General features: G+C 41.4%; 1 protein-coding gene and 1 long non-coding RNA gene across 3 annotated transcripts in view; both read left to right on the forward strand.

Moving 5' to 3' along the window:
* The window catches only part of lztfl1 (leucine zipper transcription factor-like 1), a 65,253-nt gene extending 48,556 nt beyond the window's left edge, over nucleotides 1-16,697 (forward strand). Inside the window, exons 8-10 of one of the 2 annotated variants that reach the window (XM_052596714.1) lie at nucleotides 15,484-15,639; nucleotides 15,954-16,057; nucleotides 16,159-16,697. In XM_052596714.1, the coding sequence (XP_052452674.1) occupies nucleotides 15,484-15,639; nucleotides 15,954-16,057; nucleotides 16,159-16,177 (279 nt within the window). In that variant the 3' untranslated portion in view covers nucleotides 16,178-16,697. Of the gene's footprint in view, nucleotides 1-15,480; nucleotides 15,640-15,953; nucleotides 16,058-16,158 lie in introns of both variants that reach the window. The other variant, XM_052596713.1, reaches the window with a different exon arrangement.
* On the forward strand, nucleotides 3-12,457 carry LOC128013616 (uncharacterized). The gene is made up of 2 exons (XR_008183347.1): nucleotides 3-11,290; nucleotides 12,373-12,457. It is a non-coding gene; the product is annotated as an uncharacterized LOC128013616 (long non-coding RNA).
* Nucleotides 16,698-17,964: the final 1,267 nt, after the last annotated feature.

The following is a 17,964-nucleotide window of genomic DNA, read 5'->3' on the forward strand; positions in this document are numbered from 1 at the left end:
AAAAGGCCCAGGTTTACTTATTTTTATGTGTTCTGCTATGTCTCGTGCACATCTGTGGTCACACAGATTTTAAAGTATACTGTAGCATCTGCTTAGGATCATGTACGATCGTTTGGGCTTTATGTTGTAAGGATTCCTTTAGCCTTTTGACATTTGCATATAAATTACAGAATCCAGCCCCATGGTATACATTCACATGAGTGCTTAATGGCAATGTTTACACCCATTATCTGGAAGATACTGAACAGGTCTCCCCATCTGACTTCAAACACATTCAGAGATAACTAGATAGCCCTCGATGCCAGAAACCAAAGGGGCCTGGCTGAGCAGCCGACTCACATTCTCACAATACACAACACACATACTTTTAATCATTTAGACTATAATTAATCTGTTACAAATGTTTCTGGTATATTTTATGTATTGTATGTTTCACTATTGTAGTAGCCTAGTTGCAATTCTTTATTTGTATTAGTTAGACTCTCATTGCTTATATTCAGGTATATGAGTGGCAGTTTTCAGAAACTTTGTTGATTCACTTCGGAGCAGTCAACCATGAATCTCCATTCTCTTGCGCAAGCACTCTCTCTCTCTCTCTCTCTCTCTCTCTCTCTCTCTCTCTCTCTCTCTCTCTCTCTCTCTCTCTCTCTCCCTCTCCCTCTCTCTCTCTCCCTCTCTCTCTCTCTCTCTCTCTGCTTTACCCAGGAACTAGGGACTTTGGGCTGCTACTCTGTGTGTTTCCACTGCAGGAACTAGGAACTAAATAAAGTTCTGGGTAAAAAATGCCCCTCAGAAAGTCCCTGCTGGCGAGGTAGTACTTTTTCAAAGTTCTGGAACTTTTGGGGGCGGGACTTGGGCGCTAAACATGCTGATTGGTTGAATTCACGTAGCATTGTGATTTCAACCACCATTTATTCTGATCATTTTCAAAATATCACTGTTAAGCCCCTTTCACACTGCCATTCCGGCAAATACACACGTAAAGTGTTCCTGCAATTGTTCCCTGGTCGCTAGATTTTGCACTTTCGCACTGCCAGTGATGACCCAGTATATGTGCGTGCTTTCACACACAACCCTTGAAGATCCCGTAACGACATGTGACATCAGCGCGTGACGTGTAATGTACAAGTCGAAAACGCTAGGCACGTTATACTTTCACTGAAGCAAGCAAACGATCTCTGCGTCAGCGCGGAAAGTGAGGAACTAACTGATATCTGCTTCATTATAGTTTGCACATATGTTTTCGTCGCGAACGTTGATCTTCCTTCAAAACAGCCGGTAAAAGAGTCGCGCGATAACACGCGTCATCACTTCGACACGGAATTAGATCTGGCTTTTGTTCACACAGCGCTCGTCCCGGGTCGAACCCCGCAGTGTTACTAGGTTGCCGTCCCGGGTTCAATGTGGTAATCAATCCCGGGACGTGGTTGCTTTCACACAGAAGGCGACCCGGCAATGTTCCGGAAATATTGTGGGTCCGACGTGCAGTGTGAAAGGGGCTTTATTGTGTCATGAAATGTAATTTTAACAGTATTTCAGGTGACAATGTAGTTGTTTAAAACTTAAACCAGCGTTTTTAGACAGCACCTATTTAAAAATGTGTTTTGGCGATTTCGGAGACGGTCAGCTCCACGCGATCAGCTCAGTGCTCATGTATCCACCTAGAGCACTCTCAACTCGGCTAGTCCTTCTGATCTGTGCCGCTGGCCCTTATGTCTCATTTTATGTTTAACCACAAAAATTATTAGTTTGGGGTAAATCTGTCATGTGGTCTTTAGTCTGTATTAAATTTATCTATATGTTAAAATGAAAATAAAAAGAGGCAATTGATATAATATATATATATATATATTTTTTTTTTTTGTAATGGCTGTATATATACACATTTCCCTGAACTAAGTACATTTTTGCGGCTATGATTATGTTTAAATGAAAAATGAAAGAAGGCAGTGGTATTTCATATTCTTTTGTTTTATTGTAAATATGCAGTGAGGAAAATTGCAGTAGCCAAGGCGAGCTGACTGATGTTATCAAGTACGCTGCTGTTTGCAGAAGATAGCAAGCGATGTTCCTCGTGTGTCCTAAAATTAAGGCCTTGAATTATGTATAGCTAGATTGATGCCATTGTGCCTTTCAATGTCAGTTCAGTCAGTGCTCTCTCTCGCCCATTCATGGAGCAAAATTAATTTTAGAATACTGCAGGTCAGTGTTGGTTAAAGGGGGGGTGAAATGCTATTTCATGCATACTGAGTTTTTTACACTGTTAAAGAGTTGGATTCCCATGCTAAACATGGACAAAGTTTCAAAAATTAAGTTGTACGTTTGAAGGAGTATTTCTGTTCCAAAAATACTCCTTCCGGTTTGTCACAAGTTTCGGAAAGTTTTTTTCGAGTATGGCTCTGTGTGACGTTAGATGGAGCGGAATTTCCTTATATGGGTGCTAAGGGCGCGTCTGCCGGAAGAGCGCGCGCTCCCGTATAGCAGAGCAGAGAGAGGCTGTGCACAGACAATCACTCATCACAGCGAGAGCGTCGCGAAATGTCACAAAAGGAGTGTGTTTTTGGTTGCCAGGGCAAGACAACCCTGCACAGATTACCAAAAGAGAAACAGCATTAAGGGACCAGTGGATGGAGTTTATTTTTACAGAGCATCAACGGAGTTGTGCAAGTATTTGTGTTTGTTCCCCTGCATTTCGAAGATGCTTGTTTTACAAACAAGGCCCAGGTTGACGCTGGATTTGCACATCGTTTATTTCTTAAGGATAATGCAATCCCAACGAAAAAGGGTCACGATCGTGTGTTGGAACCGCAGGCGGTGAGTAAAACTGCTTCAAATATCTCTGTGTTATTAACTTAGCTATCGGCGTGTAAGCACATCAAGTAAACAACATGCGATGTTGTCATCAAACTGCACGAGTAAAACTGCTTCAAATATCTCTGTGTTGTTTACTTAGCTATCAGTGCGTAAGCACATCAAGTAAACAACATGCGATGTTGTTATCAAACTGCACTTTCCACATGTACAGCTTAAAAAAAAAAAGACGACAAAGTGAAACTTAGTCATTTTCCAAAACCGCTAAGCAAATATATACAGTTTCAGTACATACCACATAGAGAAGCCTTTGCTGATGCTGCTCTTGTTAAATTTCAGCCTCTGGATCTGTGTCACAGCTTCCAGACGCGCTCAACACAAAATCCTACTGGCGCTCGTGATTCTTTAGCTCCGCCCACACGTCACGCCTCTAGGCGCTCGTGTTTTTCCGGGAAAAATCGGTACAGACTATCTTTCTCTTATGAATATAATAAAACTAAAGACTTTTTGGAGTTATGAAGGATGCAGTACTACTCTATAGACCTGTACTCAAGATTAACAGGATATTGAGTGAAAACGAGCATTTCACCCCCCCTTTAATGATAACCGGGAGTCTTAAAATCTCAATCAAAATTGTTGCAACAAACGCATAAGTCCCATTATCTATCAAAGAAGTCCCCGAGAGTCAGTTTTATAGTAAAGTTATCTTATATTGGGTGAAGAAACCCCCACTTTCAGTTTTAAATGCATAAGTCTTAAGTCTGACAAAGAAACCTCAGATTAGCGGCATGAATTAAACTGCATGGTGAAGAAACTCCGCTGGCAGTGATATTAAAACTGGGCGATAAAGAAATCTCACTGCAGTATATTTACTTGAGCGAATTGAGCTATGTTCCTCATCTCCCTAAATTAAGGCTTTCCTTTAACCACCGCATATCATTGTAGTCATTGAAGTGATGCAATTGAATAGCGAAGTAATGGTTTAATGTTTTGATTTGTGAATTAAGTTATATGCGATATGTCATAACTGACGGCGCGTGAGTTTCCCATGCGGATTTATAGCAAGTGTTGTAAGCTTGCACCTGTCTCTTAGCAACATCTGATCCCGGAGGTTGAGAGCAGGCTCTTCTGGTTCAATTTAATCACAGCACCCACGTCACAGACTCTTTTGTGAAAACAAACAACGAAGTGTAGCCAAAGCTAACTTAACTGTTAGCTGTTAGCATCCGACTAACTGAGAATCTAAAGTGTGAACCACTCCTGGTCTCCCTGGTATCTCCTGGTTTCCCTTCTTGTTTATACTATAACCTTCTCTATAGACTGTTAGGTTTGCCCCTTCTCACATACGTTGGTTCTATTTTTTTTAATTTTTTTTTATTCTACCTCTCTATTATTTAATTTCATTAATTTATTTTTAGCTTGAAGGTACATATTCAGCTAAGTTGATTTTGATTAAATCTGAGATTTAATTAAATCAATTTGTGTATTTTTTTTTCTTTTAGTCTCCTAAAGCTATTAGGACATTTTCATTTTAACTTTACCTTATTTAATTATTTGACTATCACCATCTTCCCTATTCACCTTATTCCGCCCGCCCACTTTTAATACTTCGCATTTCCGCATTTTGTCATCCGACTTCCGCTAAACCTATACGGCACGTCCGGTTACTAGTTTAGTAGTTGTAAGATTGTTTATAGCTAGCTATAACTGTGGCGAAATGACAAAGAACGTTATGTTATAAATTGGGAGCACGATGAAAACGTCTTACGACGATCAAATGGTCTCAAATTGTCCCATCCATCGTCGCTGTTAACGTGGGTAAAGTTAGACGATATGAAGAAGTGGCCGGAGTTAACCTACCCTGTCAGGAGGAGTTGATGGAGCAGCAAGGAAAAATTATTTAAAAAAATGTACCGAGGCTTACCAGTATTTACATAGTGAGACAGTGGATCGTGTACTGTTACACAGCGAGGGTTTTTTCGTCTTTTTTAAAATTGAACGTGCAACCAGCCAGTCGAGCAGTCTAACCTCTCAGCATGGTGCTGGTTAGTTTTGTGTGTGTGATGTTAATATACACGAAGTTATAAATGTTTAAAAGTATAATAACGTGTTTGATGACCATCATCAGACTAAGTATTTTGTCTAATAACTTAATTGTACAGTGGAGTAAGGTAAGTGAACGTTTATATAATTATAAATTGTATATAATTATACATACTAATTGTATAATTATTAGGCAGATTTTATTTTACAGATAAAACAAGCCAAAAAAGATTATATATCACTTATAAAAGATTAAATGCAAAATTAATAGTTAAGATTGGTTTGGTTTGGAATTGGTAAATTTTACCAAAACATATGATCAGAAAATCAGCTTGCCTCTTAATTCTGCACAGTGAATATGCAAAAGGTAAGATTTGGTAGGTGTACATTAAGTCTAATCAATGAATAATGTAGGTAAACGTCAAGTGTAATAATAATGAATGATTCTGAAATAAGACAACTGTGAAATCTTTGAAATGTATTTTAGGTTTGCCATGTTCTGTACAGGGCTGAGGACCTGTAAACTGCTCATCTGGGTTCCTTCACAGCAAGTTACATGTGCCACACAATCAGCAATTCTGTGCCAAGACTGTAGCTAGACTACAAACCTTTTATTTTAAGTGTATGCTTCCTTGTCTCAGATGAGTTTCAGGCAGGTGACCTGCTGCTTTCAACAAGATAGTTGCAGCTTTGTAAATAAGCAGGAATGAGAATAATTAGGTTAAGGATAGGATATTAGGTAATTGGGATGGGATGTAGAGGGTGTGGGTGAAGACTAACTATATGAAATAAGTTAGTCCAGATCTTTGCTAACCAACCACTGACCACAGGGCCAGTCATTCCATCACCAAGTAATGGCGTCACCCAGTCACTTCAGCTGATGGCTGCACATCCAGGATGATCCAACACCTTTCAGCATACCGGTCACCACACAATCCCGGTATCAAGACTCCTGAGGAACCCAATCGAAAAGGGGGGCAACCAGGAAACAGCATGTTGGAAAACAAGGCGAGACTTGGAGCTCCGGTGACACTGAAGTAAACCCAACTTTTATGTCACCTCTAACTCTTTGATAGACCCATGATGAAGCTCAGAAACAGAACTGAACTCAAGGCCCCAAAAGTGTGCACTGAACATGCAGGCATACACACATACCACCTTCTCATTTATAAAGAGCTGCTGGACCACATTGACCCTTCGCTGAACTTGGGACAGCCAAAAATCCTGCAACTTCAGCCAAACAGTTCACCCAGACAGACTATCAGGTCACCGAGGTCACGAGACAGTCTCACAGCCAGACATGAGAATATGGCCTTCAGCCTCACACTCTTCAAAGCATGCTTCAAACACACACCAGACCTGCCTTCACAAGCAAGTGCGTGAGCTTCCCTATGAGGTCTTGATGTTAACCATGGTGACTGCCAAGGACACCTGCGTTTTATCCTGAAGTAAAATAACCAAAGCTTTAAAGGGTTAGTTCACCCAAATATTAAAATTGTCATTAATGACTGACCCTCATGTCGTTCCAAACCTGTAAGACCTCCGTTCATCTTCAGAATTCTTCATCAGCACCAAAAATACATTTTGGTCAGTAAATAACAAAAATTCTGACTTTATTCAGCATTGTCTTCTCTTTCAGGTCTGTTGTGGGCACTACTGCTGTGACTGTTGACGTACGATGATACTGACGTGTTATCTTTGTTATTGTGTGCGCCAGAAAACATTTCAGCAGCGTCACACATCAACCGCACCGTTAACACGCTCACAAGAGACCCGGAAGAGTAGACAATGCTGAATAAAGTCGTAATTTTTGTTATTTTTGGATCAAAATGTATTTTTGATGCTTCAGCGAATTCTAACTGACCCTCTATTGTCACATGGACTACTTTGATGATACCGGCTGTAGACGGTAATGTTTTCTCTTGGTTCTTGGTTCTAAATAAATGCGACTTGTAGTCCAGTTTGACTTATATATGTTTTTTTCCTCATTATGACGTATTTTTGGACTGATGCTACTTATACTCAGGTGTGACTTATAGTCCGAAAAATACGGTACCTTTCTGGACATGGACAGTATACCGTATATAAAGTTTCAGTGGAGGGACAGAAGGCTACAACTACAGAGAGCCAGCCAGGATCATCAGTGCTCTTGCCCACAACAAGAACAAGGAGCTACAGGAGGAAGAGGAAAGCTTCAAGAGGCCTTTACAAAACCTGCACAGACACTGAGCATAGAAAGCAACTGGGATAAAAGCCAGAGAAGCTGAAGGCTGAAGCTCTCCAACAGGCTGAAGCTCTCTTAAGTAATGGCCCTGGTGAACCAAAACTACGCCTGAGAATACCACCTGCAAGCAGCCCAAGCTGAAACCAAAGTCCTTGGCTCAGCAACAAGACAACCTAAACACCAATCGGGTAAAGTCAAACAAAGCCAATGTCTCAATGTCATAAATTAACTGAAATATGCTTGCAGACCACAAGGTGAACAGACGGGGAAAACACTACACAAAATTTTCCTTGACAAGCAGGCCCAGGCCCCCCAGCCAAGAGTCCAAACCTGGGGGGTGGGGGGCATAGCCCACTTTTCACACTTCACAATTCCCCAGCCAGCAACCACAGGGGAGTGGGACAGGGTCCCTTCCAGAGGATCACTGCAGACACACACACACCATGTGGACTCACAGACCCCAACAAGTTGGCCAGAGACATTACAACTGTCGACCTTAATACTGCAAAACACTTGCCTACTTGCAAAACAGGTACTTTTATGCATGAACTATGCCAATGTGACCACAGAAGACAGACTATCTGCTCAGGATCACTTCCAGCCTTGAGGCACACAACATCCTGTACCTGCAGACTGAAACAGATCAAAGTGGATTACAAAAACTACAACTACGAGTCTACTACAACGAGTCTATGGCAGATGATAGAACAGGCAACAAGGGAGGAAGGTTTCAACTCCAGAACCTTCTCTCCACCTAAATTCCACAGTACGCTGGCCTACAGAGAACACAGTGCTGCCTCCATAGAGACTGTTAAAATCCTGCCTATCTCTTCACAGTACCAGAACTGACTCTGGAGAGCACATGAGCTAGCATGAAAAGAACCTGATGACATTAAAGGAACTGATCCTGAGAGTGGCCTCATCAGCAGGATAAACAGCATGAGAAACAAACGACCTACCAGAATGCCCTCCTACTAAGAGAAATGCCCAGATCTCGGCCAACAGTCTCTCACCACAGAGACATCCACCCTAAAGCCAGACGGTCATGGCACCTAGACAGCACATCAGCAGACGGCTGACCACCCACTACAGGCCAAAATACACACATAGCCAACTCCACTGCATCTGACCATCAACTCTGTGAGACTGTACACTGTGTGTACACAACACAACAGGACTTAGAACATTCATAGAATTAGGCTCAAGTGTGGAAATGTTCACCTTTCCAGCCAGCCAAGTCGTCTGAAGTGAACTGCCAGGTCACAAAGATCAGGCTTGACATCTCAGCTGGTCACGAGAACCCAGTCTCAAGGTCAGACCAGATCTTTGCTAACCAGCCACTGACCACAGGGCCAGTCATTCCATCACCAAGTAATGGTGTCACCCAGCCACTTCAGCTGATGGCTGCACATCCAGGATGATCCAACACCTTTCAGCATACAGGTCACCACACAAACCCGGTATCAAGACTCCTGAGGAACCCAATCAAAAAGGGGGGCAACCAGGAAACAGCATGTTGGAAAACTAGGTGAGACTTGGAGCTCCGGTGACATTGAAGTAAACCCAACTATTATGTGACCTCTAACTCTTTGATAGACCCATGATAAAGCTCAGAAACAGAACTGAACTCTTAAGGTCCCAAAGGTGTGCACTGAACATGCAGTCATACACACATACCACCTTCTCATTGATAAAGAGCTGCTGGACCACATTGACTCTTTGCTGAACTTGGGACAGCCAAAAATTCTGCCACTTCCGCCAAACAGTTCACCCAGACAGACTATCAGGTCACCGAAGTCACGAGAGAATCTCACAGCCAGACTTGAGAATATGGCCTTCAGCCTCACACTCTTCAAAGCATAAATCAAGCACACACCAGACCTGCCTTCACAAGCAAGTGCATGAGCTTCCCTATGAGGTCTTGATGTCAACCATGGTGACTGCCAAGGACACCTGCGTTTTATCCTGAAGTAAAATAACCAAAGCTTAAAGGGTCAGTTCACCCAAATATTAAAATTGTGTCATTAATGACTCACCCTCATGTCGTTTCAAACCTGTAAGACCTCCGTTCATCTTCGGAATGCTTCATCAGCATCAAAAATACATTTTGGTCAGAAAATAACAAAAATTCTGACTTTATTCAGTCTTCTCTTCCGGGTCTGTTGTGGGCGCAACTGCTGTGATTGTTGACGTACGATGCTACTGACATGTTATATTTGTTATTGGGCGCGCTAGAAAACATTTCAGCAGTGTCACACATCAACAGCGCCGTTAACACGTTCATAAGAGACCCGGAAGTGAAGACAATGCTGAATAAAGTCATAAGTTTCATCTGACAGCTGGATTCACCAACTACTGCCTTGGTGATGGTCTACACCAACAACATGGCCAGAACTAAAGGTAGTGCCCACTTAAGAAAAACTCTGCTCCCACCAGAGCACAAACTACTCGGATGACTAAAAGAGACTGCTCTGCACTTCCTGAACCATCCAGCGATTCTCCAGTCGCAACGGAACCTGGAAAGTGATCACAGAGATGTGCCTCCAACCTTTAATGGCCCTCAACTGCCAACTTATCCATATAGAGGACCAACGCCCCAAAGCCACATGGACAATGGCCCTTTAAGGACGCAATGTTGAGGCATGATGTGCCCAGAGCAGGTGTTTTGTGTGTTAACAGCAAACGTCTCCAATAACACTGCAAGTAAGTACAAGTGACAGCCATCCTGATCGTCCTTCAAATCGCATCGACTCACAAGAAGTGCATCAGAAAACTCCTGATTTACAGACTCAAACACTTTGACAATGTTGATCTTAGGCAAGGAAACACTCACATCGGGATACACACACCAGTTATAGTAGCCTACCACAACAGTAACCCACACTTATACCTGGCCCCAAATCTGCGTACGTGTACCCTTACCAAAGACATCCATTATCTCTTGCCCCAGCAAGCCCTTCCCCAGACACAACACTGAAGGAATCTGGGGTTTACAACCCATAAAAAGAGAGACACTCGTTTAAAATTCCATCCATACTGCCACATTGACCTATGACCAGCATGACACTGCCACCCATGTCAGCCTGCCCAACCAGAATATGGCATCATCCACCTCAGGGATCTGGCGCTGTACCACCTTTCAAGTGAAGAGTACCAATCCGAGGTAGAAATTCCAGCTTTCTTCAAGGTCCACAATCTCACTCTGGAACCTGAATTGGAACTGAACATTGAGAAAGGGGGGTCCCAGATGATTGACATCACCCCAATCGACACAGCCCTCCTAGCACTGTCTCGGCTGCCTGTCCAGATCACCTTTCCCATCGCCCGATCCTGGACCTCAGCCGACATGGCACTTTGCTTCCACAGCAATCGGTACACCCGAACTCTCGGCTTTGCCTTTGTCATGTTTAACAGAGTCAATGGGGTGCAAAGGTCCATGAACAGGTGCACAGCTGCCCTTCCTCGAACCTTCAAACGGAGCCACCGGAAAAGAGGGACCCAGGCTTAGACAATGCTGAACCTGACCAAGGTTAACACCCAAGCTGATGATGCAAAGGATAAGGAAAATTAGGGACCACCTAGCATCTGACCAGCAGGATGCACCTGCCATCTGGCTTTCCTGATCCATCTGCCAGCCGATCATCATGATCCACCTGCTGTCATGACAACTCTTGTCTGATGATGTTTGTGGGTGAACTTTGTCAGCCAAAAGGGGGGATTTTGTAGCATCTGCTTGAGATCAAGTACGATCGTTTGGGCTTTATGTTGTAGGGATTCCTTTAGCCTTTTGACATTTGCATATGAATTACAGAATCTGGCCCCATGATATACATTTACATGAGTGCTTAATAGCAATGTTTACCCCTATTATCTGGAAGATACAGAACAGGTCTCTCCATCTGACTTCAAACACATTCTGAGATAACTAGATAGCCCTCGATGCCAGACACCAAAGGGGCCTGGCTGAGCAGCCAACTCACATTCTCACAATACACAACACACCAACTTTTGTTCATTTAGACTATAATTAATCAGTTACAAATATATCTGGTGTATGCATGTATTGTTTGTATGTTTCACTATTTTAGTAGCCTAGTTACAATTCTCTATTTGTATTGGTTATACTCTGTAACGATTGCACACAGGAAACGAAAGATCCAATAGCATTGTTTAATGGGGTTATCCAATAACAAAATCCAAAACAGGCTAGAGGTCAATAACAGTGAAAGCAGTCCAAAAAACAAGAAACAAGAAAGCACAAGGGAATCTGAGAAAACCGGGTGATGGAAAACAAGGACTCCATGAAAACAGAATGAGACAGGCTGGTATATATGGACAGGTGATAACGAAGAGAGTGGAGACAGCTGAGTGCAATACAGGTGTGCAATTAACCGTGACGAATGGGACAAAGGCTTGTGGGAAATGTAGTGCCTGCAGTGTGGTGACTATGGGGAAGTGAGACCACTTGTGGCGCAGAAGAGACAGAAGCCCACCAGGGCGGCGCAGAAGACCACCACAGTGGGATCGATGGCACAGGAGAGCAAGTCTGGTTAGGTAAGCCTGAAATAGAGAACATGAACAGGTTAAGGATGGCCTCCGTGGCCGTGATGAGATGGTAGATGGTCTCCATGGCCATGACAGGGTAGGTCGAATGCTCAGGAAGTTTGGCTGAGACATGAAGATCATTGGTGACTTGACTTTGCCGTTGAAGAACACTGGTGACTTGACCTTGCCCATGAAGAACACTGGTGACTTGACTCCTGAGGTCTAACTGTGGTAGTGCTTGACTCATGAGAGTTAATGGTGACTTGACCTGACTCTGGAGGGTCAATGGGGACACGACTTGACTCTGGAGGGTCAACGGGAACCCGACTCGACTCTGGAGAGTCAACGGGGACCTGACTCGACTCTGGAGGATCAACGGGGACCTGACTCGATTCTGGAGGGTCAACAGGAACCTGACTCGATTATGGAGGGTCACCTGTGTCTGGCGGCCATCTTGCGTGGTGGCGCTGGGCTGGCGGTCATCTTGCACAGTGGCGCTTGGCTGACGGCCATCTTGTGCATGGTCACTGGGCTGGCGGCCATCTTTTGCAGTGGCGCTGGGCCGGGGGCCATTTATGCAATGGCTCTGGGCCGGCGGCCACCTTGTGCTGTGGTGCTGTGCTGGCGCCCATCTTTTGCAGTGGTGCTGGGCTGGCACCCATCTTGTGCAGTGGTGCTGGGCTGGCTGAAAGATCCAATAGCAGTGTTTAATCGGGTAATCCAATAACAAAATCCAAAACAGGGTAGAGGTCAATAACAGGGAAAGCAGTCCAAAAAAAAACAACAACAAAAAAAAACAAGAAACAACAAAACAATAGGGAACGCGAGAAAACCGGGTGACGGAAAACAAGGACTCCATGAAAACAGAATGAGACAGTATATATATATATGGACATGTGATAACAAAGAGAGTGGAGACAGCTGAGTGCAATACAGGTGTGCAGTGGGGTAGAGCTGAAGATCTTTGCCCGAACCTGATGGGACCCGTCGGGACCCGACGGGTTCGGTCGGGTTCGGGCTTAATTTCTATCATCTTACACGGGTTCGGGCCGGGCTCAGGCTTGCGATCCGATTTGCGAGGTAAACGAGCGGTCATGTGATGTGTTTCAATTAGCGCGAGAAAGATGCGAAAATGAATGCTGAGCAGGTGTAATGGAGGCTTGCCTCTGGGGATTACGTTTTGGTTGCACCAGCAACTAAAGCAAACTCTTGAGGTGTGGAAAAGTTTTGACCATGCTTATAATGAGAATAATGAGTGAATAATGACGCACCATCACTGAGCGCAGGAACGCGCTGAAGACATCTACAGTGGATTAAATCATTTTCCTCCACAAAAACATGTAGACCTAGCCTAATCTCTGTGAGTAAAGGTTTCTCAAATGCATAATGTTGACAGAGTATTTTCGCTAATGTTGGCATTATTCTTTTATTAAATAAAGCAAATCCGGCGGAGCCTTTATCTTAATTTCGTTATTTCCAAATACCCATCTTAATTTAAAATTTATCTTAATTTAATTTTTTTTTAAATGACTCGTTTTTATTGGTGCGTTGGTCTATTTAAAGGTTAAATGAGCCTATGTCTAGAATGCTGAGATGTTACGATGTCACAGAGGACTTATTTTATTTCTTTATTCCAACTTCCAAGTGGTCTAGTCTACGTTAGTTATGAGTAAATTATGTTAAAACATGAATAAATTACTCATTGTTGACAAAAGGCAAAAGAGCTGTGTGCGTGCACACATTTGAATAATGTCGGGCTGTAAACGGGTTCGGGCTTTAAAAAAGCTGTCAATCAAAATGTACTTGTCGGGCTCCGGCCGAAACCTGTCGGGCTCGGGTCCTGTCAGGCCTAACTTTTAAGGCCCGATTACAGCTCTACAGTAGGGGGACTATGGGGAAGTGAGACCACTAGTGGACACCCAGAGAAACACAGACCAGACACTGTGACAGACTCTCAATGTTTATATCCAGGTATATGAGTGGATCTCTGTTTTAATATCTTCGATATATGTTGTCCTTGGTATCAAAATGATCTGCTTTTTATTCCCTAAACGATTTTGTACACTATGTGATCCTAAAATGCATCATGCTATTTGTACCATAGTTTGGGTTCCCAGATAACCAGTTCATTATGCCATTCATAAAATATGCAAATTAGAAAAAACAAAGCAACTAAATTACACTGAAACTATATGCCTTGTTATTGGTCAATCCAACCAAAAGGGATGTTACCGGTAAACCAGATAAAACCTCTTCCACACCCAAAAAGGTGCTTCTCTTAACCTCGCGACTCCCTTTCCGGGGGCTTCCAATTTTCTGGCAGTTTTCAGCAACTTTGTTGATTCACCTCAGAGCTGTCAGCCCATGGATGAAATGACAAAGGTTTCACTCCTAACAGGATTCAAAAGGAATCTACGCACTGGGACAGTTTTTCAGCAACTACAAAACCAATGCAACTGCTTGTTAACTATTTAGATGCGCTATGCTTTGACCCCTTTTAATTAAGGTGATGAGATTCTTTGATGGTCCTTAACAGGTTATTATTTAGTTTATGAGAGTTTATGCATTCGCACTCTCTCTCTATCTCGCTCTCTCTCTCTTTTGTCCATGCCTCCCTTGCGTTGACCTCTTATGTTTAATCTATGTATGTTTGTGTGTAGTCAGATGTTGCATGTCCCCTTATAGTGTAGTTTAATAAACATCCATATGTATTTACACTTGGTTGTCTGTGTTTGCTGCTCACAGAACGATTTTGTTACATGCTCTGGGAGCAATCTATTACCGTATTTTCCGGACTATAAGTCACACTTTTTTTTCATAGTTTGGCTGGTCATGCGACTTATAGTCAGGTGTGACTTATTTATCAAAATTAATTTAACATGAACCGAGAGAAATGAACCAAGAGAAAACATTACCGTCTACAGCTGCGAGAGGGCGCTCTATGCTGCTCAGTGCTCCTGTAGCATACACTGAAAACATAGAGTGCCCTCTCGCGGCTGTAGACGGTAATGTTTCCTCTTGGTTCTTGGTTCTAAATAAATGAGACTTGTAGTCCAGTGTGACTTATATATGTAATTTTCATTTTCATGACGTATTTTTGAACTGATGCGACTTATACTTAGGTGCGACTTATAGTCAGAAAAATATGGTAGTAGTAAAAAAAAATTTTGTGGCCAGAGAAATTATTTTACTTAGAGTCAATAAACAATTAACACTGTCCACCCTGTGGACAAACAAATCATTTTATTGTACTATTAATGCTATAATGATACAAGTAATTCCTGAAGATGAATGTAGTTAATAATAACCCGTTATGATTAATTATGTACATCTTACTTTGAGCTTATTTGTTACAATACTCAAATGCGGATGAACAAGTTCGACAAGTGCAGTGCTCAACATTCACCTTGCGTCTGTGCTGTTGTATGCAGATTGCCTGCACAGACATCAAAATTGGGTTGCATGTGGACAATGTGTGCGGATGTCCACAGATACTTCTGGTGATGAAAATTGTGTTATGTGGAATACAGACTGCTGGAGTATACTTTGGGCTTCAAATACTGTATATCACTGACTGAGACAAACTGGCAATTTTAGGCTTTTGGTATATATATATATATATATATATGATTACCATTATAATATGGTTATATTGCTTATGAGTTGTTTTTTTTCTCTCTTAATTTTCTGTAACTTTATGTTTGGCTTCATGGAAAATGGTATGTGCTTTTTAAATTTTATTGCAAAATGTACAGTATAATATATGCCTGTATTTATTTATTTTTATTGTACACACAGCAGTATAATGAGAAAATATTTACAGACATGTTCTTTGATATTCTGCAATACATGCTCAGGAGATCACAAATATGGAAGGCACAGTTGCAGCGATGCAGGCTGACTTTGAAAAGACCCTGAATGCAAACGTTGCTTCTCAAAAAGACCTGCAGGACTGCCTGGTATCTGCTAAACATGACCTGCTCCGTGTTCAGGAGCAACTTTCTCTTGCTGAGAAGGTACAGTTATTCAGCACTGTAGCACTTATCAGACACTTATCTGAATTACTGATTGTTCACACTGAAATCACATTGCAAAAATACAGATATATATTCAGTTTATTTCCACATTTGAAAGTCAACTTTAGCCTAGTTAAAAATACTGTTGAAGTCTTGCCTATTGGATTCATTATTTCAAATAATTGATTTACTTAATGAATTATTATAAGAGTAATTATTATTGTTCATATTTATTGTTTATAAATGTATTACGTTTATAAATATATAAGTAAAGTTTGATGTGTTTGATGAATAATATTATGTTTCCCATTAAGGAACTGGAGAAGAAATTTCAGCAGACGGCTGCTTACCGCAACATGAAGGAGATTCTCACTAAAAAGAATGAACAGATTAAAGATCTGAGAAAGAGATTACAAAGGTACAGTTTCTCTATTATGACTATCACTGAAATGTTGTGAAACTGCCTTTGGTTTAAATGTAATATATTTATTAATTTGTTGCATTACATTCCCTCCTCAGGTATGAATCAGATGAGTGAATTTTAACACACAAGGACACACATGAAGAGGTCAACAAAGATTATCGCTACTGGATCTAATTTATCAGTTACACCTTGTTGTACAGTTCACAGTGGATAAAAATATTATTTGGACATTCACTCTACTATAACTTTGTTATTCTTTTTGCAAGTATCCTATATATTTTGTGGGTTCACTTTTGCTTAGGATGAAATGTTTTGCCCATAGCTTTGCTCCCTTCTTTACTGGAAGAATGCAGCTCAACACTCTTGTCAAAAATTATTATTTCAAAGAACTACATATCTGTGCATTATAATAATAACAATTCTTTCTTTTTATGTTTGTATGCATACATTAATCTCGTTAATCTACTAAGAGTTTAGCTGTAGCGACAAGTATACAACCTATAGAAAAATGTGTCTGTATATAATTTTATAATTAAGAACAACCATATGTGTAATGCATAAACAGGCATCAAAAATGTTACAATTATTAAAAACAAAAATGTTGGTTTTTATTAAAGGAATAGTTCAGCCAAAATTTTGAACTTTTTTGGTTGACCCCCAGGATGTAGGATAAATTTAGCATTGCATCACTTGCTCTTTGAATGTACAATATAATGTGAATTCACCAAGCAGTGAATGAGTGTCATCAGAATAATAGCTTAAACAGCTGATAAAAGCATCACAACAATCCACTAATCCAAATAACTCCATTAATTAATATCTTTTGGAGTGAAAAGCATGTTTGTAAGAAACAAGTCCATCAAGGCATTTTACCTTTAAACCATGCTTGTGGCCAAAAAAAAGTGCATAATCCATAAAAATGCTTCCTTAAAGGAGCAGTATGTAAGAAAAAATTTCAATTAATCATAAAATGGCCCTGATGTGTCACTAGACATTAAGAAATCATGTTCATTTCAAATACTTATATCACTGACAACAGTAGTCCAGCCAGGATATTGTCATTTAAAAAGTGGACTTGCAGCCCTCAACTGATGTTGTTGTCATTTTGTGTTTTGGCCTGACGCGCCTCCCTCCACCTATCTAGTTCAAGTTCAGTTTATTTATAAAGCACAAATAAAAACAGCCACAGGCTGACCAAAGTGCTGTACAAGTTAGAAAAATAAAAGATGAAGTACTCTAAAGTCAGCAAGACAGTTTAAAACAGAACACTTATAAAGTACACAAATAGTAGCAAACAATTTATGATAGAAACACTCTTATAAGCTAAAAGCCACAGAGAATAGATACGTTTTGAGACATGATTTGAACTCAGACAAATTGGAGGCAGATCTAATATGGAGTGGGAGCTTATTCCACAGTGTTGGGCCGGCCACTTCAAAGGCTCGGTTACCCCTCGATTTTAGCCGGGTTGTGGGAATCTGAAGGAGGAGCTTATCTTTGGATCTAAGACCTCTAGTGGGAAGGTAGGGATGGAGTAGATCGGACAAATAAGAAGGTGCTAAATCATTAAATGATTTAAAAACCAGTAATAAAATTTTGAAATCAATTCTAAAATTAATCGGAAGCCAGTGAAGGGATCTTAGAAGGGGGGTAGCATGATCAAATTTCCTCTTTCCTTTCAGAAATCTCACCGCTGCGTTTTGAACGTAGGCGTGCCGTTTGGGACTTAGATATACCAAAGTATAGGGAATTGCAATAGTCCAGGCGAGAGGTAATAAGAGCATGGATAGCAGTCTCCATGGAGCGCTTAGGGAGAAAAGATTAGATTTTTGTTAAAGAGAGAAGAAGCTGGACCCAATGACTGCGCTTATCTGCTTGTCAAATTTGAGGCATCTATCTAC

The sequence above is a fragment of the Carassius gibelio genome, chromosome B24 (genome assembly GCF_023724105.1).
Source record: "Carassius gibelio isolate Cgi1373 ecotype wild population from Czech Republic chromosome B24, carGib1.2-hapl.c, whole genome shotgun sequence".
Taxonomy (NCBI): Eukaryota; Metazoa; Chordata; class Actinopteri; order Cypriniformes; family Cyprinidae; genus Carassius; species Carassius gibelio.